This window comes from Hippopotamus amphibius, chromosome 5 (assembly GCF_030028045.1).
Source record: "Hippopotamus amphibius kiboko isolate mHipAmp2 chromosome 5, mHipAmp2.hap2, whole genome shotgun sequence".
Taxonomy (NCBI): Eukaryota; Metazoa; Chordata; class Mammalia; order Artiodactyla; family Hippopotamidae; genus Hippopotamus; species Hippopotamus amphibius.
Window position 1 is genome coordinate 7,407,756 of NC_080190.1, and position 22,829 is coordinate 7,430,584.

The 22,829-nt window shown below is 43.2% G+C and overlaps 2 protein-coding genes across 20 annotated transcripts in view; one reads left to right on the top strand and one right to left on the bottom strand.

The window, feature by feature from the left end:
• The window catches only part of CTBP2 (C-terminal binding protein 2), a 160,881-nt gene extending 153,021 nt beyond the window's left edge, over nt 1–7,860 (top strand). For all 12 annotated transcript variants that reach the window (XM_057734329.1, XM_057734337.1, XM_057734339.1 and 9 more), the window contains 5 exons: nt 2,494–2,708; nt 3,180–3,310; nt 3,859–3,986; nt 4,418–4,535; nt 6,470–7,860. In XM_057734329.1, coding sequence (XP_057590312.1) covers nt 2,494–2,708; nt 3,180–3,310; nt 3,859–3,986; nt 4,418–4,535; nt 6,470–6,650 — 773 coding nt within the window. In that variant the 3' untranslated portion in view covers nt 6,651–7,860. The remainder of the gene's footprint in view (nt 1–2,493; nt 2,709–3,179; nt 3,311–3,858; nt 3,987–4,417; nt 4,536–6,469) is intronic.
• A 173-nt stretch (nt 7,861–8,033) lies between these two features.
• Nucleotides 8,034–22,829, bottom strand: part of ZRANB1 (zinc finger RANBP2-type containing 1) — a 118,475-nt gene continuing 103,679 nt past the window's right edge. For all 8 annotated transcript variants that reach the window (XM_057734345.1, XM_057734342.1, XM_057734341.1 and 5 more), the window contains 4 exons: nt 14,642–14,762; nt 13,000–13,129; nt 12,665–12,894; nt 8,034–11,465 (listed from right to left, as the gene is read on the bottom strand). In XM_057734345.1, the coding sequence (XP_057590328.1) occupies nt 11,247–11,465; nt 12,665–12,894; nt 13,000–13,129; nt 14,642–14,762 (700 nt within the window). In that variant the 3' untranslated portion in view covers nt 8,034–11,246. The remainder of the gene's footprint in view (nt 11,466–12,664; nt 12,895–12,999; nt 13,130–14,641; nt 14,763–22,829) is intronic.

The following is a 22,829-nucleotide window of genomic DNA, read 5'->3' on the forward strand; positions in this document are numbered from 1 at the left end:
GCAGGTTCCTGTTCAGGGTACCGGCTTGTACAGGTAGAAGGAGCTGGGCTTCTTCCAGGAGCACACATCTTTCCAGCCCAGGTTTCAGGGGTGATCACGCTCAGGGAGCTAATCTTTTTTACCAGAGAGTCCGTTTTCCTTTTTCTTGAGTGGAAGATACAGAATAAGAAGAAATGCTGGCGCTCTGTGAGCCACAGCGCCCTCTGCTGGTGCCCGCCGGGCTTCCCGCTGCTCCGGGAAGTTTGCCTTGGAGATGGTTCTTACACCATCGCGAATTCTTAAGCCACTGCAGGGCCTCAGGTGGGCTCTGGCCAGGGTACAGAGCCTCAACTCGTGAGCCACGTGGTAGAACACTTGTTTCTGTGGCGCCTGACTCCAGTCATCACAGCAAGTTTTATGGGGGGGGTGTTTCTTTGGCCGTACCCTTGGCCATCCATCCTTTGGAGGCCGCGCCCGTGATTCCAGCCCTGTTTACTCAAGACTGTAAGCCAAGCGCTGCCACAGTCCCGGTGCCCCCACACGCTAGGTTTCTCCTTGCTGCCTTTCCTGGTCTCTCCGCGGCCTCCCAGAACTGTAGGCAGCCTCACCCCTGCTGCCACCGTCTGTTAGGGGCTGAAAGCATCCGCTTGCTTCAGACTCTGCCGAGCAGCAGCAGCGGAGCCCAGAGTGTGAGCAAGTTCCTCCAAACCCAGTGCGTGCTGCCGTGTGGGGCCTGCACGGGGCGGCCTGAGCTGGTGGTGGGTGGGTACGCGCGGCCAGCCTCCAATGTGGGGACACGCATGCACATCTGACGGGAAAGCCTGCCAATGGTGACGGTGGTTTTGGGTTTTGTCTTTGTTTTTTGCCAAGACAATTGGGCTCTCTTCTCAGAGGCTGGGTTTTGATCAGGTCAGTAAGAGAAATTATCCTTAGGTATCCTGTAAAATTTAGTCAGGGAAACCCCACGGCTGAAGTAGAGCCAGGGGAAAGATGAGGGTTTGTGATTCTACGAAAAGCAGAGCCATGGGGAAGTAACACCCAGATGGTCAGCACTGCCCTGTTGAGTGGCCGTGACTCAGCCCCTGGCACTGCTGCCAGGACCCCATCTCCTGTTAAAGTGTGCTAGGAAGCGGGGGAGGCTGAGGGCCCACACAGTGGGGGATGGAGGGTGTCTGGTGTTGGGTGTGAGCTCCCAGCGGCCGCGTGGTGGGGGCCTTGGTCCCGTATCTCAGGTGCATCGGGGTGGGGGGGGGGGGTCTTTAGGTCACCGCTGCTCTTCCCGCCCCCATCCCCATCTGTCGTGCCGGCTCCTCTGCGGTGTGTGGCTGTAGTTCCTGGTTCACTGTGTCCAAGTGGTGACACTGAAGAGGAGTGACATGAGGGGCAGGACCTGCTGGCAGCCCTGCAGCCGTCCCTCTTGATCAGAATGGCCTTATTAAACCTTTGCCTCCACACCTTGGCAGTCATGTAAGTGCCATTCAGATCGCAGTTCAGTAGGAGGGGGAGACGGTCCACCACCGGCTTCACTTGTTCCCTTTTCCCTCCTGCACAGTTGAGCGGTGGTTTTCCATCAGTATTCATTCTGTGCTCTCCCCAGATCAGTCCCGTCAGGTATCATTCACACCGTTTTGCTCTGGGAAGCAAGAGGCGCCATCTGTGGGGGTCAGTGGGTTTGCGCAAATGACGGCCCCTCAGGAGTCAGGGAGGCCTTCGTGTTCTGTTAGGTGACGTCACTGTCCAACTTGCTAGAGGCCTGGCCCGCACTCCACCCATGCTCTGAGCTCCACCTCACAACCAGAGCAGCTCCCCATGGTGACTGGTGCTCAGGCCAGACTGCAGTGGTCAGTTTCGATCATCTTACCCCTTTCATGAGCAAACCTAGTGGTAGTTACATAAGAGACCAGTCCCTGTTTGACACAGAGGGCAATAAAGAGATGAAGCACAGGACTTCCCTGGCGGCCCAGTGGTTAAGACCCCGTGCTTCCACTGCAGGGGGCACAGGTTTGATCTCTGGTCAGGGAGCTAAGCTCCCGCATGCCGCAGTGTGGCCAGAATGAGAGAGAGAGAGAGATGTTCAGGTTAAAAAGCTTGCTGTGTAAGCAAACAAATGGGGGTAATACTGGTGATGGTTAGGATCTGGGAGATGGGTACGTGGAGCTCACTAGACTATTCTCTCTAGTTATGTTTGTTTGAAAATGTATATGTACGTTTTCAGGAACTTTAAAAAAACTGGTAGCAAAGCAGTGCTCACCCAGGAAGCTTGGCCTGGCTTCGGCCCCAGTGACCCGGGGAGAAGTGCTGGCCTCGGGTGTCACCAAGCTCTGGGCGTTCAGTTCCTCCAGCAGCCGCCACTGATTGGGTCCAACTGCCCGCTGGGACGGCCAGCCCAGGTTCCAGGTCCCGGGAGTAATGGCGGCCTCAGAGCTGGGGCACCACGCGAGGCCCCGGCCGCGGGAGGAGCGCCGGCAGGAGGGGTGGGGGCCTCACTCACCTGGACGCTCTCTTTCTACACAGGTCGTACGGGGCAGGCGGTTGCTGTTCGAGCCAAGGCCTTTGGATTCAGCGTCATATTTTATGACCCCTACTTGCAGGATGGGATAGAGCGGTCCCTGGGCGTGCAGAGGGTCTACACCCTACAGGACTTACTGTATCAGAGCGACTGCGTCTCCTTGCACTGTAATCTCAACGAACATAACCACCACCTCATCAATGACTTTACTATAAAGCAGGTAAATTGAAATAGATGGTCTCAGACCCTGGAAACTTCTGTCAGTACGAAAGGGGGCATGGGAAATGGTCCGTGGACACACCGACGAGCAGGGAAGAAAGTCCCGAGACATCAGAAGGAGCTGGGTGGGGCCCCCTCCACGCGATGGGCTGTGGTGAGCAGGGAGGGGCAGGAGCTGGCCCAGGACCCAGCAGGGACCTGCCCTGATCAGGCCTGGCCTCCAAGACAGGCAGCGGACAGGTCCCAACTCCAGCCTTCCCAGCTTGTGGCCCTCTCTCAGGGCCAGCAGGAGCTGACCCCTGGCCTCCAGCTGTCTCTGAGCCTCTGCCTCCCTTCCGGGACACTGCTGCATGTACATCTAACAGCCAGTCCCACAGACTCCACTGCTGTCCAGCTTTCTTCTGCAGACCTCAGCACAGGCGCCTCCCGAGGCGGCAGCATCCACTTACCAGCTTTTCTTTCCCCCTCACAGATGAGGCAAGGAGCATTCCTCGTGAATGCGGCTCGCGGGGGACTGGTGGACGAGAAAGCCTTAGCCCAAGCCCTCAAAGAAGGCAGGATACGAGGGGCGGCCCTCGACGTGCACGAATCGGAGCCTTTCAGGTAGGTTTGGTGAGGCTGCAGAGATGTCAATAGCCGGAGCTCAGGACTCACACAGGAACTGGCAGGACCCACCTCTACACCTGACCCCCCACTTTGAACCTGGGGCAGCTTCCCAGACCAGCCCTGGGTGGGAAGCTGGAGACCACGTTGACAGCCTCTGTTCTTCTAAGGATTGTGCTGTATTCTCACTAACTGTAAAAGGGCCAGAAGTTCCCCCAGAGATAACCAGAGAGGGGAGAGGTAGAACCACGGTGGTGGAGAGCAGGCTTTGTCTGTACTCTGGGCTGTTCTGCTTCGAGACAGGCCAGTTGGCCCTCCATGGAATTGTTCCTTCTTTCTGAGTCCCTGATTACTCCTGACGCTAATTACAGTTTTACGAGTATGTTCTTCAAGTCCCACCCCTTAGGAACTACACTGCAGACATTCCCCTCTACTTTATTTGTGTAGCTCATGTTCCACGTGGCCAAGAGCTCCCTTTTGACGAGTAGGACAGGGAGTGGTGTGCATTCATCTTTTCTCATTTACTGTGTTTTTGTACGTTCATCTAGCTTTGCTCAGGGTCCCTTGAAAGATGCACCGAATCTCATCTGTACACCCCACACAGCCTGGTATAGCGAGCAAGCCTCACTGGAGATGAGGGAGGCGGCTGCCACCGAGATCCGCCGGGCCATCACAGGTGAGCCCTCCGCGCGGCCTCTAATCCCGTAACAGACACAGGGGAAGAGTTACCAGGCTTGCTGCAGGCGGAAATAGTTTCTAGGGGTCAAGTTGAAGAAATCTGGAATGAGTAGGGCCCTATGAGTAGGGCCTTATTTCTTTCAGAGGAAACCAGTTCCCTTTTGTATTAGCCAATGTAAGTTATGCAGGCCTGGTGGGCGAGCCCCGGGGAAGCAGTGGGCAGCTCCCTTCTGTTTGGCTGAAGACCAGTGTGGCTGAGACCCTGGGACAGTTCGTTATGTTGTGGAAAATTGAAGGGCCAGCTCCTCCTATTAGTAATGAGTAAGAGACGGGCATTGCAGATGGTTCCCCCATAACAGCTAAGTATAACATTTAAGTCACTGTGACCTTAAAAAATACATATGATTACTTTTAATCATCTTATTGCAGGTCGCATCCCAGAGAGCTTAAGAAACTGTGTGAACAAGGAATTCTTTGTCACAACAGCTCCCTGGTCAGTAATAGATCAGCAGGCAATTCATCCAGAGCTCAATGGTGCCACATACAGGTGAGGAGGGGAATGGCCTGAGCCCTGCTCCCCGGGGAGTGCGGAGAAGCAGGACATAAGGACATTAAGCCAGCCTGAGCACTAGTGGGAGTTACACTGTCCCCTCCCTGCAGTTCATCCATCCCTCACTTCCATGGAACAAACATCAGTTTGGGGACAGAGCTGAGAACTGGAATTCCGATTTTAAAGGGGGTGCGGGGTAGGGTGGGCTGTACATTCCCCAGTGGTCTGAACACTGCAAGGAATCACCGTTCATTCCAAAGCTGCTTGAAAACCAGAGGGTTTCTAGGTGAAAAGGTACAGTAAAGGTCATCAAGAAAAAGGGCCTGACTTTGAATCTTCTGTCCAAGGAAAGCATTCTGGCCAAAGTCCAGTACCTGTGACTAGGGGCGATGTCCTTGCACGTTTCTCTGTGAAGCAGAAAGTTTGACCCCAGCGGGGTGTGATGGAGTTTGGGTGTGACTGAGGCAAGAGAACCTGCACTGGGGACACCGGCCAGGGCCCTTGGAAGAACCAGGGCTTTTCTTTGTGGTGGTTTCCCATGGTTCTTTTCCCCCAACATGGCTGGTTGCAGGCAAACCGCTCCTCCCACATAAAGTGCTGAATGCCAGAGGGAAGCTGTGTTTTGCTGGCTCTGACCCAGGGTTGCCCACCTTGGCAATGCTTACGTGCCGGGCCAGACCCTTCTCTCATAGCGCCTGTGCCGCGCACTGTAGGATGTGTCGTGGCCGCCCTGGCCCCCACCCACTGGATGCCACTAGCACCTCCCACTCCCAACTGTGACAACCAAAAGCACCCCCAGATTCCCGCTTCTGAACCACTGCTCTGGGGGTGATTAAATATAGCTTGTGTAATAGGGCCCATACGTGAAGGCTCCTCCTCTGGGCAGGGAAGCTAAGCGGTTTCTTCCCTAGTCACGTGGATTTATTTGCATTTCGGCATGTTCTGTTAAAGTCCCACTTATGTTTTACTCTCAAAAGCATTTTCAAGCATCGCTTGAGCCCAGCACAGCACCAGATTGGATTCCCGTTTGTTTGTGTTGCTGGCCTACCCTTTAAGGGCCACGTCCTAATTATTCCTCTAGATAGAGCAAGGCTCCCTGGCCCCTTGGAAAGATGCTTGTGCTGGAGGGGCTGTGGCTCACAGGGATCCTGTCCACCGAGTCCTCCTGGACAGTCCCTGAGCAGCGTCACTGTGACAGGCCACAGGAGGGGGGCAGCGTAGCTTCCACAGGGAGAGACACCATCCCGTTCACCACAACTGTGGAGGGTTTGATAACTTTGAGAGTAAGACTAATTCTAAAGCCCCTGCCTTATAAGTATGTTTCGTCCTCAATGTTCAAACACACTGCATCGCATCTGGGCATAATGTCCACACACACAGCCATCCCTGCGCCTGCAGTGTAGGTGATGCGTGCACACGCAGGCGCCTCCAGGTATCCTCCGAGGGCAGGCATCCAGCCCGTCGCCAGCTCACCATCTCCACTGCTGCCCTGTCCCCCTCCACAGCTCAGGTTACGGGAGCACATAACTCGCCAGCCTAGGAAGTCTCACTTAGTAAGCATACTTCATGCTGTCTGTCAGGAAATCACTACAGCCATTGATATAACTGATGAATACTTCCTAACACAACCAGAAAACTCAGAATCTATTTTGTTCGAAATGTTTTCCAAATGCAACAGTTTCCCCAGACGCAATTAATTAGTATGGTCTATTCCTATTGCCTAAAAGCTACAAAACTAGTGCTTTGGTTGGACTAAATAGGCTTTGTTGTCAATGAATTAGATGTCAATGTTTACATTCTCTATGTAGACTTCTCCTTGCTTTGGAAGTAGGAAGTATGACAACCCGCTCCATAAAAAAGGCAGCGCCAAGAGCTTGGCAAATTCCAGGCTTTGCACTTAACCGCGGCCCTTTCTCTTGTGTGCTCCTTAGATACCCGCCAGGCATCGTGGGCGTGGCTCCGGGAGGACTTCCTGCAGCCATGGAAGGGATCATCCCCGGAGGCATCCCAGTGACCCACAACCTCCCCACAGTGGCGCACCCTTCCCAAGCGCCCTCTCCCAACCAGCCCACAAAACACGGGGACAATCGAGAGCACCCCAACGAGCAATAGCAGAGAGTGCTGAAAGGTGATCATTCAGAGACACCTGGGACCAAGAGACAGTGAAAAATAGATGAACTAAGAGAAAAGGAATTTGACGGTCTTTTTAACTGATTCTGGACATACGCATCATTGACGCTGCAGTGTTAAAACTACAAAAGAGCTAGAAGCCGAGACGTGGGAAAACTGAAGATGTCGTCTGCTTGTGGAAGCACCGAGAAAGACTAGGACGTGATTTATTAACGACCAACTTCTGTTATTGTGTGTTAAGTTTTTCATCTGTGCATCAAATCACAAAGAATAAATAGATCTTTTTCCTTTATCAGTCCCTTGGGCACAGCAGGTCCTGAACACCTTGCTCTAGAATGTTGCATCAAGAGTTCCAAACATCAAAATAAAAAATATTAAGAGGAAATCCCCATCCTATGACTCTAGTCCCTTCGGTCCACGGGGGCTGGTTACCTCTTTTGCTAATAGGAAGATTGAATTACTACAAAATGGGGAGAAAACTGTTTGCCCGTGTTAGACACCTGCGAGCACAGGATTGAAGACAGTGCAGGCTCCTGTACAAGAGAAGTCTCTCCCATCTGAACTGCACATGGAGCGGGCAAGTTGGTTGTGAGTTCAGTAAAACCCTCTGATGATGCAAAAAAAGAAAAAAGAAAAAAAAAAAGTATTAAGTTTCACAAGCTGTTTGTACTCAAATATATTTTCTCAGTTTCAGATCCTCAGCTATTTTATTGAGTGGAAAGTCTTGAACTGAAAGGGTTCAAGAAGAATAATGTTGCATTTCCTTATGTCTCAGGAAACACTTTTTATGGTAACTTGTCAGATTGTCTATGAACAAACCCACTTTTTTAGACATTGATAAAGTCTTCTTTTCTTCACGTGATATTTTATACAAGAACACTTCAGGTGTGTTATTAGATGTGACTGATTTTAACAAATCCGATTAGATTTGTATCAACTAGTTACATGTTATATTCATAGTCTTTTGTGAATCATCGCCTTTTTGTTTAAAAGATGGCCTATTTTGAGCCTTTGTATAGGTACATTCCTGTTTTTGTGACAAAAAAACCTTTAAAACTGTCCCAAACAGAAAAATAATGGCTATCAGAAATATGTTTTGTTTTAGTGTGAGTTACCGTTACTGTATTTGTTTATTGTAAAGGTGGACATTTAGCGTTCAGTGCAGTTTTCAATAAAAAGTAATAAAAATTTCTGTTAAGCTCTGAAATTCAAGTACAACTCACCAGTGTAAAAGTTCTCTCCTTGAGATGTTTAACGGCAACTGCATTTTCAACTAGCCAATTTCCCAACTCTTGTTATCCTGAGGTTCAAAGATTAACAATACTTTTCTGCCTATTCCATAACCAGACTCAAGAATGCTGACAATTACTTCATGTGATAGTTTAATTGAAAAATCGAAACTTCACATAAGCCATCCTTATCAAATCATGCCATTCTTAAGATGAAATGGTGGGTTAGAATCAAGAAACAAAATTGGTCAAGTTTTAGAGTTTTGATTTTAATTTACCCAAAAGCAAAATTACCTGGCTCAAGCATTAATGCAGGGAGGTGAATCTCAAAAAAAAATTTTTTTAATGATATTTACAAAGAAATGTTGCAAAATAATTAACATCAGCCATTTCCATATGTTAAAAACTTCAGTTGATTTAACGGGTCTTCCTTTTTAGATAGCATTAAACCCCTTACTACTAGTGGTATCTGCAAATGTCAGTTAAGCCCAACAATTCCAGATACCAAACTCCTTTACAATTGCACCCCATCCCCCCCACCCCCCCGTTTTAAAAAAAATAGCAACTGAAAGCATCAACCTCCTCACGCCCTCATTTTAAGGTGGTGGTCCCGGCCGAACTCACCCACGACAAATTACATTAAAACCACGTGACATGGATAGAGCTACCCTGGCCAGAGATGGCGCATATGGTTACTGACCTATCAACTCCAGGAAGCAGATGGCAGTTCAATATCATCTTCGTAACCACTTGTCAAATAGGCAGTCAGTGAGGGGATGACATATGCACCAAAAGGAGACCCCAACCGCCTATGCACAGCAGTAGTCCCTTAACACAGATTAAGTCTGCAACACAAGCCTAAAAGCCAAAAACAAAAAGGCAGGTCCACATCCATGGTGCCACCTGGGTTTTAATTAGAACAGAAAACACCACACTGTAGTCTCCCTAGAAAAAGAACCATACAGTTCAGGTATTACTGTCCAGAGTCAACCAGAAGATATACAGTATCTGTTACCCTGCCACATATAATCTGAGAAAGGACTACAAACTCTATCTTGGGACAACAGTTATGGCTGTTTGATAGTTCAAGAGCTTAACACAGCACTGATTCACCAAAATGCTGGCTTTTACCAGCCAATCTGCTGTAAAACCATTTAAAGCCCCATCCCTGTCTGGAGTCTAGGAAATGGAGTCGTGTGTGTGTGTGTGTGTGTGTGTGTGTGTGTGTGTGTGTGTGTAATTCTTTCCCACAGGGAAGAATGTTATACCTGTTAAGCTAGATGTGGTCAGGGTCACTGATCTATACATAAATAAATAAAGAGGCACCTCAGGGGACACACCACTCAGCAGAACACAACACACAGAGGCTAAAGACTGAGCCTGCAATTTTCCAAACAGCACTGGCTGCAATGCAGACCCTAGCAACTAGATGCTTTTCCCTCAAACATTTCTCTTTGGCTTCTTCAACTGGGAGGGTAGTTTTTGCTTAACAGCAACTAGAACAGGATGTCTGGCCATTGAAGAATTCTTCCTATATATGGAGAAAAGTTTATAGGGATGCTATGCTAAGTAATCAGAATGGCAGCCTTCTAAAAACTTGATTAATTACTGTCCAAAATGAAAGCGAACCATAGTCAATTTGTAAGAAAACATTAACCACTTGAAACAGTAACATATACCATTATTGTATCCGCATTCATTTATATGGAATCAAATTGCAAATATTTTTCCTGCAAGTTTTAGCATGCAGCAAAAGCGATCCTTTCATCCTGGGAACACTTTTCAGTGAGTGTTCAGAGAGGGAAGAAAGAACTGAAGGTATGACATCTTATAGGTATTTTTCTATTTTTAGTGTTCCAGCCTCAAATCTGAGGTTGTGAACATTTCAACACCATCTAAACAGAACTCAGAAGAAAACAAGAAGCAAATATTTAAAGGTTTTCACAGCCTTTTCATCAAAGGGAAAGAAAGTGAGTGTGTGTGTGTGTGTGTGTGTGTGTGTGTGTGTGTGTGTGTGTAGGGCTTCTTTCCAAATTCCTTGCCACATCAATAGTCTATACAAAGTGCTTATCAGGACACTAAGTCTTCTGTGTTCCTGAGATAGGTCTGAAATTTTTACCCAGTATTGAATGTATACCTGAAGTGGTCAAATAATACTTTTTATAGAAAGTTTTCCTACCTAAGATTATAGTCTTAACTTTAAATAAGAATGGCCACAATTAACCAACATGCAAAAATTCTCAGACTACTCACTGAGAAATTCATTATACAATGCATTTTACCACCTTACTGTGTTCTTAAATCTTTATTCTATACTGAACTGATACTCCCAATTCGCCCAAGCAAAGGCATGCCTTTCCAATACAACTGGCTTAAAGCAGAGTCAATGATAAAAGACAGTAAGAATCTAAAGACCCCTTACATGGCAACCTGGGAGCATAACATTATCACAGAGTCAAGTGAGCAAATTCCACACAATTCATTCAGTTATGAGTGGGCCGGCTCCCCCAAGCACTCCCCTAATTTACATCCACGGAATAACTACTCACGAAGAGACTGCTGCCCAGAGTCTGGTAGAAGAACCCTCATTTTAAGGGCACTCTTCCAAACAAATTCCTAAATAGTGAACAGGGGCATATCAGAAACTTTAAAAACACAAAATAATAGAAACCAAAACCCATTCCAAAACAAGGGAACGATGTCTATGTGAAGTTCACTCAATAAAAAATTCTTACTTTTCTTACAGTTTGTTCCTTAAAGATTTGATTTTATTTTATTGGGCACAACAGGAACTAAATTATTAATAAAAATAAAAGCTTGTTTTTATTTTTATGTTTTGCTGTGGATAATTTGTACAAAAAGTTTCCAAATCTCTTTAACGAGCTCTAGTGAGACATAATGGTAAAATGGATCTTTTACGATGGAAGTAGAATGCCAGGTTCTACTTAAAGAATTATCTCAAAGGAACAAAGAGTGATCTGCCATGTGCTTCTGGAGGTGCCCATGCTGGAAAAAACTTCTCAATAAGATGAAGATGCTGGTACGACTTTTCCTATTACACAACTTCTTACACAACCACATGCGTTACATTTATAGACAGATTTACAATTTGAAAGGGAAAAAGTTCTGTCTTAATAAAATTAGTTTTTTTTACAAACTGTAGTCCTAAGTTCTCTGTCTCCTCACACAGCAGATGCATCACCTCTGTTGGGTGTGGATCAGAAAAACCCTTCCGAGCAGATCCTGCCAGATTTGCTTCATTCCACGCCATGCATTCTGTGTGGAGCGCTCCACTAATGTGGGGCCGCCACAGAGCTGATGCCTTGGTCTTCTGCTCCCTGACTGTTTTTCACTCATCTTCATCATCTTCGTCTTCCTCTCCGTCAGACAGGGATGCACAAGGCCGGATCTGTCGGTAGCGGTCAAGCCATTTTTCTACCATCTGTGTGACCAGGGGATGATTCCGCCGCCGAGAGCTCTTCTGCATGGCCACAAGCACTCCCCCCTCAGTCACACAGCAGTCCAGCCACTCCCTGAGCAGTTTTTCTTGCTGTTCCTCATTACCTAGCTTTTAGAGGAAAGTGAAGAAGAGGGAAAATAATACAACAGAGACGATAGGAAAAATTTCATAGAAATCTACAACTGGTATGATTAATGAAAAAGGCCAGAGCAATGAACTGTTTCAACATGGTTTCCACCTCTCATCAATTCTATGTTTAAAACCCAGTTTCCTACGGTTAATAGAAAAAAACATCAATGGGGAAACTCACAGAAAAACCTAGAGGGAAGGACAGCCTAGTAATAACTTAGTTTGCTAAGCAAATGTTCTCTAAGAAACTAATCCTGGCAAAGAAAAAGCTAGAAAGAGAAAGTGCAGCTTCAAACAGAACAAGGTAAGTTTACTCAGAAAGCTATGTATAGGCTGAAGTTACAAAAATTATCTATGAATTTTTTTCTTAATGTCATGGTTATAAAAGTTTTATAATTATTACTAGTATATTAAATAAAAGACCAGTAATTTTATGAGAAGATGGGTTTTCTGAGAGTGTTGTCTTACAGAGTCTCACCACCTCCCCTGCCTGGTCTACACCACCTTCTCCCCTGCAGCTACAATCATCTCCTACCTGGTGTTCTGCTCCTGCTCCTGCCACTGCCCAGGTATCTAGTCTCAACTGAGCTGCCAGTGTTCCTCTTCTGGGCAAACTGGCTGCTGGCGCCCCAGCTTACCCAGAGTAAAAGCCAAAGACTTAGAAGGCTGCTGATGACCCCCATGCCACCCCCCTAGCCTCTTGCCCCCCACTCTCCCCTCTGCCCAATCCCCACAAACCACACTGGCCTGGCACTTCCCTCTACCTGCAACTCTCTCCACCCAGATGCTGCAAGACTCCTTCCTCTTTCAGGTTTCAATTCAGTGATGCCTTACCTTACCACCCTGTTTCAATCACAAACACCCTGGCCCTCTCATCCCTCCCTTTCCCCCTCAGCCCATCTGTTTACTTTTTCTCCTCAGCTCTCAGCACTACCTGAGGGAAGGGACTTTGGTCTTCACTGCTTTATCTCCATACAACACATCCTACACAGCAGCTCTGAAAAGGTAAATTTCAAAGTCTGTCTGACCAGTATTTACAGAAAGTGACTATTACTAAAACCCAAATTCAAATTTTTAAGTGGTACTATAAATAGTACCACACCTGAAAGACACCCTAGGCTGGATTCTGGTACAGTGCTGCTACTTTAAGTAATTAATATGAGAAACAGGCTTCTTACCTCCTGAGCAGAAAGAAAGTGCACATGGAGTAACTTCCTCTCACTGTCAACCAGAGGCAGAAACGTGATGGTGACATCGTCATCGGTGTTCAGGTTAGCACCAGCACCTCGGTTACCATAGCCATCATTTTCCATGGCAACCAAAGCAGAGAAGTGGCCCCTTGTATAACCCAGAGCAATCGGACTTTTCCAACAAAAACTCTGTTCCCACAACAAAGGCAAATACACACCTGGAAAGAGAGAAGGAAATCACAATAAGGTTTTCAAGATGTGACTGAAATGTGCATTAAAATAATAAACACAAAAGTTTCAAAATACTCATGATAATGGCTTACCTTGAAACCGAGTATATCCTAAAGTTTCTCCCCGGAAACTTTTATAATATTTTACTCCATAAACTATAATTGGTCGTCTAAGAATATGTGCAAGTACAAAAATGTGGGTCTGTTCCAAACTTGCTCCAGGCTATGGAGAACAAAATAAAAGAAAGCAATTCCTCTTTAAAACATTTACTACCATTCAGGAAAACTGATGAAACACAACGCTATCCTCCTTCAGTACACTATCTCAATTCATTTTAAAAATATACTAATACTATTGTCAAGCTAAAGCAATTGATTCCTTAAATAGCAAAGTCCAATAAAGGAAATCTGCAAAGTTTACGTACAGGTATCCTTCACTATCCAAACTCAAGAACTTAACAGATTTGGTTACATACTAATGTCAGGAACAAGAGATTCAGACAGCAAAGGAAGCTTGATTTATATAATTGCCTTCTGGTTAAGTTACTTGTGAAAGTACTACCTACAATAAGGTCCTCCCCAAGTAAAAAGATGAGCTTCGTTATTTCATACGAACATAAATGGCTGCATCACTTAAGGCAGGAATACGCAAGAGGTCTCCTATTCCCCTACAACGATTCTGACAGCACCTTTACAGGAGGTACATGTCTCGGATGTAAAACAGTCACTGTGAACCCTGCCCAAATGGCCCAAAGACAGAAGGTGCTTCCTTCACAGGGTACTAATGAATTATGGTGCTTTCTGCAAAGAAAAGAAGTGGTCTGTTGTGCATATATTTGAATTTGCTTCACAAAATAAAACTAGCATGAGTCTGAAGGACCACCCTACACAACACATCTATAAAAGTTCATTCCCAAGTTAGTTAATCATTCCTGTCCACGGCACCTTCTCTTTGGCCTACGTCACACAGACAGAGCCTCACCTGGGGAGCTTTTTGAAGATCACAACTTGATCCTCAGGGGCCTGACAGCTCAGCATCAGCACAAGAGTGCCCAATACTAGCGCAGGGCTCTCGGGGAAGTGTCAGACACAGAGTGGGAGCTAACCTGTAGGTAGGTGAAACAGGCATAAAGCCACCTTTCTTTTTTTTTTAATTTTAATTCATTTTATTATTTTTAAAAATTTTTATTAGAGGACAGTTGATTTACAATGTTGTGTTAGTTTCTGCTATATAGCAAAGTGAATCAGTTATACATATACATAAATCCACTCTTTCTAAGATTCTCTTCCCATATAAGTCATTACAGAGTATTAAGCAGAGTCCCCATGCTATACAGTAGGTCCTTGTTTGTTACCTATTTTATATGTAGTAGTGTGTGTGTGTGTGTGTGTGTGTCAATCCCAAAAAGCCACGCTTCTGAGAGGACAATATAACAGAAGAGCAATCTGAGGAAATACTTAAGAGTTTAGAATCACCAAGTACAACTCTCGTTTTGACCACGTTTTAGTCACTTAACATAAGAAACATGTTGCCCTCCCTGTTCTGCAGTGAGGCCTTGCCTTTGGTCACAGAGCTGATAAACAGCAGTCACTAGAACCCAAGGCACCTGGTGCCAAGTCAGGCACGCTTTACTTTGCACCACGCTGCCTCCAACGTGGTCCAATGTCAACCAAGGCATTTAGACCAGCGGCCTCGCTTTTCTCATAGAAGCCACATGCTCTGAAGCATTCTTACCTGACTAGCAAGCGAGAGTATAAATGCCCAGTCTTCTTGCCACTGTTCTTCTCTCAAGGAAAAATGTAAACCAAAGCTCTGAGAATACCAGGACTCCCAATCTTTCCAACGTGTATAAAACCTAAAAAATAACAGTAAAAAATAAGCCTTTCTATAAACAGTTCATTTAATGTTCCAATCATTTATTTAATGTAGTCTTTAAGAAATTCATGTAAAGAGGTTAATAATTAATTTCACCTGGCTGGCAGTATATTTTTCAAATTAAAAATGCCTCCACCCTGCTAGCAGACATGGTTTAGCATATCCTCAGACATAATTTCATTCACCACCCACCAAATTTTCATCAAAACTTCAAACATGGGCTTCCTAGGTGGCGCAGTGGTTAAGAATCCGCCTGCCAATGCAGGGGACACAGGTTCGATCCCTGCTCCAGGAAGATCCCACATGCCACGGAGCAACTAAGAACGTGCGCCAAAAAAAAAAAAAAGAAAAAAAAACTTCAAACACTAGTGATGAGAACAGTTGATCTCAAGTGTCTACTACTGGTTTACAAATTAAAAAAACACTTAAAATCATCTGAGAGGCTGGATAAAAATCAAAGACACTACATTTCTCCATTAAAGAATAGTACCCACTGCTCGGTCACAGACTAGGAATAGCCCATGTATTTAGGAGAACATCAAAATCACTGCCTTGAGATTTCATTCATTAAATAAAATTATTTGATTATCACGATGATCCAAAAAAGAATCACTGCAACTATAAAAACAATCCCTTCTTCATACTTAATACCTCTCTAAATACTTCAGCCTAATAAATTACGAAGATTAAAAATCAAACTAGGCCACTGGTAGACTGAATTACTACGAACGAAATATTCTTTTTCTTTACATCAAGTGTACAATTAAATAAAGCCAGATATTAATTATGCTCAAAATTGTGATCCACTGTCTTACAAAACAAACCAACAAAGACCTCTGAAGAGAGACATTTAACCTATTTGTAACATTACATTCCTCTCACATATAAAGAACTATCAGGGACTTCCTAGGTGGCGCAGTGGTAAAGAATCTGCCTGCCAATGCAGCGGACACGGGTTCAAGCCCTGTCCTGGGAAGATTCCACATGCCACGGAGCAACTAAGCCCGTGCGCCACAACTATTGAGCCTGTGCTCTAGAGCCCGTGAGCCACAACTACTGAGCCCATGTGCTGCAACTACTGAAGCTCATGTGCCTAGGGCCCGTGCTCCACAGCAAGAGAAGTCACTACAATGAGGAGCCTGCGCACCACAATGAAGAGTAGCCCCCGCTCGCAGCAACTAGAGAAAGCCTGTGTGCAGCAACGAAGACCCAATGCAGCCAATAAATAAATAAATAAATACATAAATAAATAAAAAAGAACTATCAGAAATCCCCAATACTTTTATGTATGTGAATTCTAGCTAAAAAAAATCAAAAGATCAGAAAACATTCTTTTGCTGTTGTTGAAAGTTAAGGTATTAAATGCCTTAGTGTTACATGTTTCTTTAGAGTAACTTAATGCAGGGCTCTGTGTAGAGCAAATTAATGTATTTTAGATTTAAAAAAGAATGTTACAGAGGCTTAACTCTTGTTTGATTAGAAAAAAAAAATTTTCTATTCTAGGTAACCACAGGTTTTTTCTTTTCAAATCAGGAATGTAAGTTTCAATACCAAATGTTTAAAAATAAAATACGGATATCCCTCTTAAAACACCTAAGATACGAAGAAATATATTCCAATACACCAATGACAAAAATACATCGTTTTGGTAAGTTCGAGGAGAACTACCATGAAACACAGAAAGTTGTTAACAAAATGAAAGATGTATGCAGTTAAGAAATTTCTTGGTTAGTGCCTAGTGTCATTTTACAAATGAGATAGCTAAATTTGCCAGAAATCAAATGACGACTTCACTCAAAACTCAAGACTGCAGAATAAGAGGGTTCAAAAATATATTTTAAAAATAAGCATGTTCAAATAATCACACCCACCACACAAAGACCTAAACTCTCAAGCTACCTGGCTCATTAGGAACAGAAAAGCAAACCAAATCCAGGAACATAAGACCAAGTGGAACAGCAATACAGGTTTGGATTAACATTCAAAAGTCAATTCTGGACCTCCTTGGTGGCACAGTGGTAAAGAATCTGCCTGCCAATGCAGGGGACACGGGTTCAAGCCCTGCCCTGGGAAGATTCCACATGCCACAGAGCAGCTAAGCCCGTGCGCCACAACTACTGAGCCTGTGCTCTAGAGCCCGTGAGCCACAACTACTGAGCCCATGTGCCGCAACTACTGAAGCCCACGCGCCTAGGGCCCGTGCTCCACAACAAGAGAAGCTACTACAATGAGGAGCCTGCGCGCCACAATGAAGAGTAGCCCCGGCTCGCAGCAACTAGAGAAAGCCCATGTGTAGCAACGAAGATCCAACGCAGCCAATAAATAAATAAATAAATTTATTTAAAAAAAAAAAGTCAATTCCACATTCAAGACTCAATATTCAACCTGATAATACTCCCCAAATTAATCTCCACATTCAGTGCAATCTCTATCAAAATCTCAGAGGACTCTTCCACAGAAGCTAGAAACTAAAATTTATCTAGAAATCCAAAGGATTCAGAATAGCAAAAAGAATACTGAAAAAGCAGTACAAAGTTGGAAGACCTATACTCCTGATCTCAAAACCTACCACAAAGCAACAATCACCAAGAAAGTAATTTCGGCATAAGGATACACCTACAGATCAACAGGAAAAAAACAGAGTCCAGAAACAAACTTTTACATTTACGATCAAATACTTTTTGACAAAAGTACCAAGGCATCTGAATCAGAAATAAACAAACAGTACTGGGACAATTGGATATCCACATGCAAAACAGATGATTTTAGATCTTTATCTCACACCTTCAATAAAAATTAGCTCAAAATGAGTCATAGACTTTAAATGTAAAAGCTAAAATTATGAAATTCCTAGATGAAAACACACGAATAAAACTTTAAAATTTTACATTTGAAAACTATAAACAACTAGAATAAATACGCTAAGGGCTCTAACAGAAAAAGCATGCAAGAACAGATGGGCAATGTAAGCAGAAAGATGGAAATCCTAAGAAAGAACCAAAATGAAATGCTAGAGATCAAAAACACTAACAGAAATGAAGAATATTTTTGATAGGTTTATTAGTAGACTGGATATAACTAAGCAAAGAACCTCTTTAAGATACATCAATACAAACCTCCAAATCTAAAAAGCAAATATAACACAGAAAAAAACAGAAGAGAATTTCAAATAACCATGAGAACTACAAAAAGTATAACATACACCATAACACACAACAATAGAGGAAGAAAGAAAGTAAAAGAAGAAATATTTAAAACAATAATGACTGAGAATCTCATCAAATGTATGATCAGGCAGCATACCACAGATCCAGGAAACTCAAAGGACACCAAGAAGGAAAAATGCCTGAAAAACTACACCTGTGCATATCACATTCAAACCACAGAAAATTAAAGACAAAGAAAAAATCCTGAAATAAGAGTACAAAAAGCCGTTACCTATAGAGAAACAAAAGATAAGAATTATATCCTTCTTCTCAGAAACCATGCAAGCAAGAAGAGAATGAAGTGAAATATTTTAAAAGTTGAGAGAAAAAAACACCAACCTGGAATTCTATATACCCTGTGAAATTATCCTTCAAAAGTAGAGAAATAAAGCCTTTCTCAGACAAACAAAAATGGAGGGAATTTGTTGCCAGAAACCTGCTTGGCAAGAAATGTTAAAAGAATCTCTTTAGAAAGAAGGAAAATAACACAAATCAGAAATTTTGGTCTACGTAAAGGAAGAGCATCAAGAAATAAATTGACGATAAAATTAAAACCTTTTATTTTTTATCCTTAATTGATCTAACATAATAGTTTACTCAAAATAAAGCAACAATATATTCGAATATGCATGCTTATGTAACATACTATATGTGTGTGCATGCAGGTAATGTGTTTACGTATGCTTATATATAAATAAAATGAATGACAATAAAGATACAAGGGGCAGAAGGGAGGAATGAGGATTATTTTGTTATTATAAGGTAATGACACAATCCATGAAGTGGCACAGTGTTATCTGAAAGTGGACTTGGATTAATTGTAAAAGTACACTGCAAACTCTAGGGCAACCACTAATAAAAGTTAAAAAAAAAAGTATAACTGATATGCTAAGAAAGTAGAGACAAGAGAATAATATAAAACGCTCAACTAAAAACACAGAAGGCAAAAATAGTGAAAGAAACAGAAACAAAGAACAGGGCAACAAATAGAAAACAGTTACAAATATGGTGGCTATGAATCCAACTGTATCAATAATCACTTTGAATCTCAATGACCTGAATGTAATAATGCTGAGAACACCAAATGCTGGCTAGGATGTGGAGCAACAGGAACTCTCATCACTGCTGGTAGGAATGCAAAACAGTACTGCCACCTTAGAAGATCTACTGGCAGTTTCTCAGAAAACTAAACACATACTCTTATCATACAATCCAGCAATTTATGAACCTTGATGTTTACCCAAAGGAAGTGAAAATTTATGAACACACAAAACCCTGCATAAAGAAGTTTACAGCAGCTTTATTCATAATTGCCAAAACTTGCAAGCAAGCAAAGTGTCCTTCAGTAGGTGAATGGATAAACTGGGTACATCCAGACAATGAAGTACTTTTCAGCATTACAAAGAAATGAGCTTTCAAGCCATGAAAAAACAGAGGAACCTTAAATGCATATTACTAAGTAAAAGAAGTCAATCTGAAATAGCTACATATTATATGATTCCAGCTACATGACAATGTGGAAAAGGCAAAACAATGGAGACAGTAAAAAGATCAGTGGTTGCCAGGGTTAGAGAGGAGGAAAGGATGTACTGGCAGAGCACAGAGGGTTTTTAGGGCAATGAAAACACTCTCTGATACTGTAATTGTAATACTCTGTATAATACTATCAATATAATGGTGGATACATGTCATTATACATTTGTCCAAAATCACGGAATGTATTATACTAAGATGAACCCTAATGTGAAATACGGACTTTGGGTGATCAAGATGTTGTCAACGTGAGTTCATCCCTTGTCACAAATGTACCACTTTGTCGGGGATGTTCATAATGGGGGCTATGCGTGAGGGGGCTGTGTGGCAAATAGCTGTATCTTCCTCTCAGTTTTGCTGTGAACTAAAACTGCTATAAACAAATCTAAAAATTTATAGAGAGAGGCACAATACTAAGCTACAGATGACATTTCTAAAAGAATTGATTTTTCACTGATTTTTTTTCCCTATTTATATTAATTATTCCCACTTGGCTCTCTATTTGGACTGACATATCAAACAAAGGCAAGTCTTGAGCACTTGAGCCAGTTCAAATCACAGGTACCCAACAGAACAGCACAGCTACTACCACCAAAAAAAATGGCCTATCTTAAAGTGATAGGAGAAGGGGTTTAAGTAAAAGAAAATTACTTTCTCAGTTCTCATTTAGATATTTTACATGACTTGAAAAAAGTCTCAGCCCACCTGATCTGGATTATGAGCAAAGGAAACCATAGCAAAAAGCTGATTTAAAAGGAGACAGCAGAAGCGATATGCTGGCTGCTCCTCTCCCGACCTAGGACAGGGAGCTCTCATTCTACCTTCTAACAGTCATATAAGAGCCTGGTCAACAAACTTGTCACAACTCAAAAAAAAAACAGTCCAATAATTTAATGGTTATTTAGTAAGGCTAATATATTTGACCCAAATGATTGATGCCCTGAACCTATTGCAACAATGTTTCCTCTCTCCCCATCTGATAATCTTCATCCCCTCTCCACCCCAAGATACTGAAGATGTCTATGTGATCACTACAATCCTTGCAGCTTCCTAAGCCTTAACTGTAAAACATCAGGTGAAGACCGTGTATGGCAGGGATTGGAGGAGGTGGTACCAAGGCACACTTTATTTCTGGGAGCCTGTTCATATGCCAACTGAAGCATCCTTTTAGAATCAAGGCCTCCATTACCAAAAGATCTGCTGCAACAGCACTTACCAGCAGCTGCACTCATACAACCTAGGTCCTTCTCGCTCGAACAGCCATCTACCTCAGATTATGATACTCTTTTTCTTTTTCTCTCTACTTTCACATTAGACTTTGGAGACTTCAAATGACTCAAAACTAGAATTTCAGTCCTAATACAAACATCAGTGGCAACTCCAATCCAGAAGATCACCTACTGCCAGCTTTGAGAAAAAGGTAGCATAAAGTTCCCAAACTATTATTATTGGCCACCAGTCTTTTGTTTTGTCTTTTTTAAAGCTCTCCCAACTAGGAAAAGTAGATATCGCCTCCTGAAATTTGCAGTACACTTTCAACCTTACAACAGGGTCAGAATATTACCACCAGAGGAAAGGCCAGGACTGCCTTTTAAAAGGACTTGCAAACTGTTAGATTTACCAAGGTCCAGATCTAGTTTCCAGGCTGAGCAGCTAGAACTCATCCACACCCAGAGAACAGATCTCTCTTCCCAAGGGCAGAGTCACATTAACTAAACCTACAAGGCAGACCTGTAAAACCACAATGCTCCAAACGACTATCATCCTCTCGGTGTGGGCAAGCCCATATAAACAGCCAAATCATCACTAGGATGGTGTCTGAGGAGCACATAATCCAATCTAGACAGTCAGACAGACTGAACATTTAATGACATCAGGCTTACTTGGCCTGATGAATCCACATCACAAAAAGAACAGTATTGCCCATACTACTAGATCAATCCACAGCAATCACCTTCCACTAAAAGGCACAAAATCCTCTCGCTTGGACAAAGGCTGAACGACTAAACCATCAGTTCTGAATGACATTCTTTCTTTAGCTATATTACACATCCAATCAGGTTACCATCTAGGCTTGCCAGCCAGGGAGCTATTTTATTTTTCAGGTGACCAAAAAGTTTTACTCTATTCCTTTATGCTTTGATCTATAGTTTAGCTTTGAAGAAAGTACTTACTACTGCTCTCATTTTCAAATTCTAAAGAGTGCTTTCACTCAATAAGTATTTACCATGTACTTATTACTATGTGTCAGGCTATTGTAGGCACAATAAAACACAATAAAATCTCTGTTCTCATGGAGTTTATATTCTAATGGGCTTCATATGATCACTAAATTTACAACTACTAAGTGCTCAAAAATTATATATCGATACTAAGGTAAAAAGTTTTTTAGAACAGGGCCATTATCATTATTGTGTAAGTATCTGACTAGGTGTAAGAGAAAAACAGCATATTCTGATATTGATACAGAAAACAGTGTGAAATTTTAAATGACTTCTGCTACTTCCTAATTTTAACAATGGCCAATTTAATTTAGCCTCTTTCACCCTCCATTTTTCTCATTTATAATACAATAACTACATGAGATGATGTGGGTACAGAACCAAGAACATGTCATACCTCAAATAAATGTAAAGACCAAACTACTGATTTACAAACACAGTCATCATCTCTGGTGACTAATACCCCAATGGGGAAATTTACAGTTCAAGACTAGTCATATACTTGATTACTACTAGATTTTTTTTTTAAGGGATATTTTTCAGACAAGCAGAGTGTGATCTGGACTGTATGCTAGATAACTGAGTCAATGTTGATTTTCTTAGATGTGGTAATAAGGATGTGGTTGGGTAGGAGAATATCCTTGTTCGTAAAAGAACATGCTGACATAAAAAGAAACAAAACTGAGTTATTTGTAGTGAGATGGATGGACCTAGAATCTGTCATACAGAGTGAAGTAAGTCAGAAAGAGAAAAATAAACACCATGTGCTAATGCATATATATGGAATCTAGAAAAATGCTACTGATGAACCTAGTGGCAAGGCAGGAATAGAGATGGAGATGTAGAGAATTTAAGAACACGGCGGGGAGGCTGGGACAAAGTGAGAGAGTAGCACTGACATATATACACGACTAAGTGTAAAATAGATAGCTAGTGGAAAGCTGCTGCAGAGCACAGGAAGATCAAGGGAGATCAGCTCGATGCTTTGTGATGACCTAGAGGGGTGGGATAGGGATGGTAGGAGGGAGGCTCAAGAGGGCGGGGATATGGGGATATATGAATACATACAGCTTAGCTGATTCACTT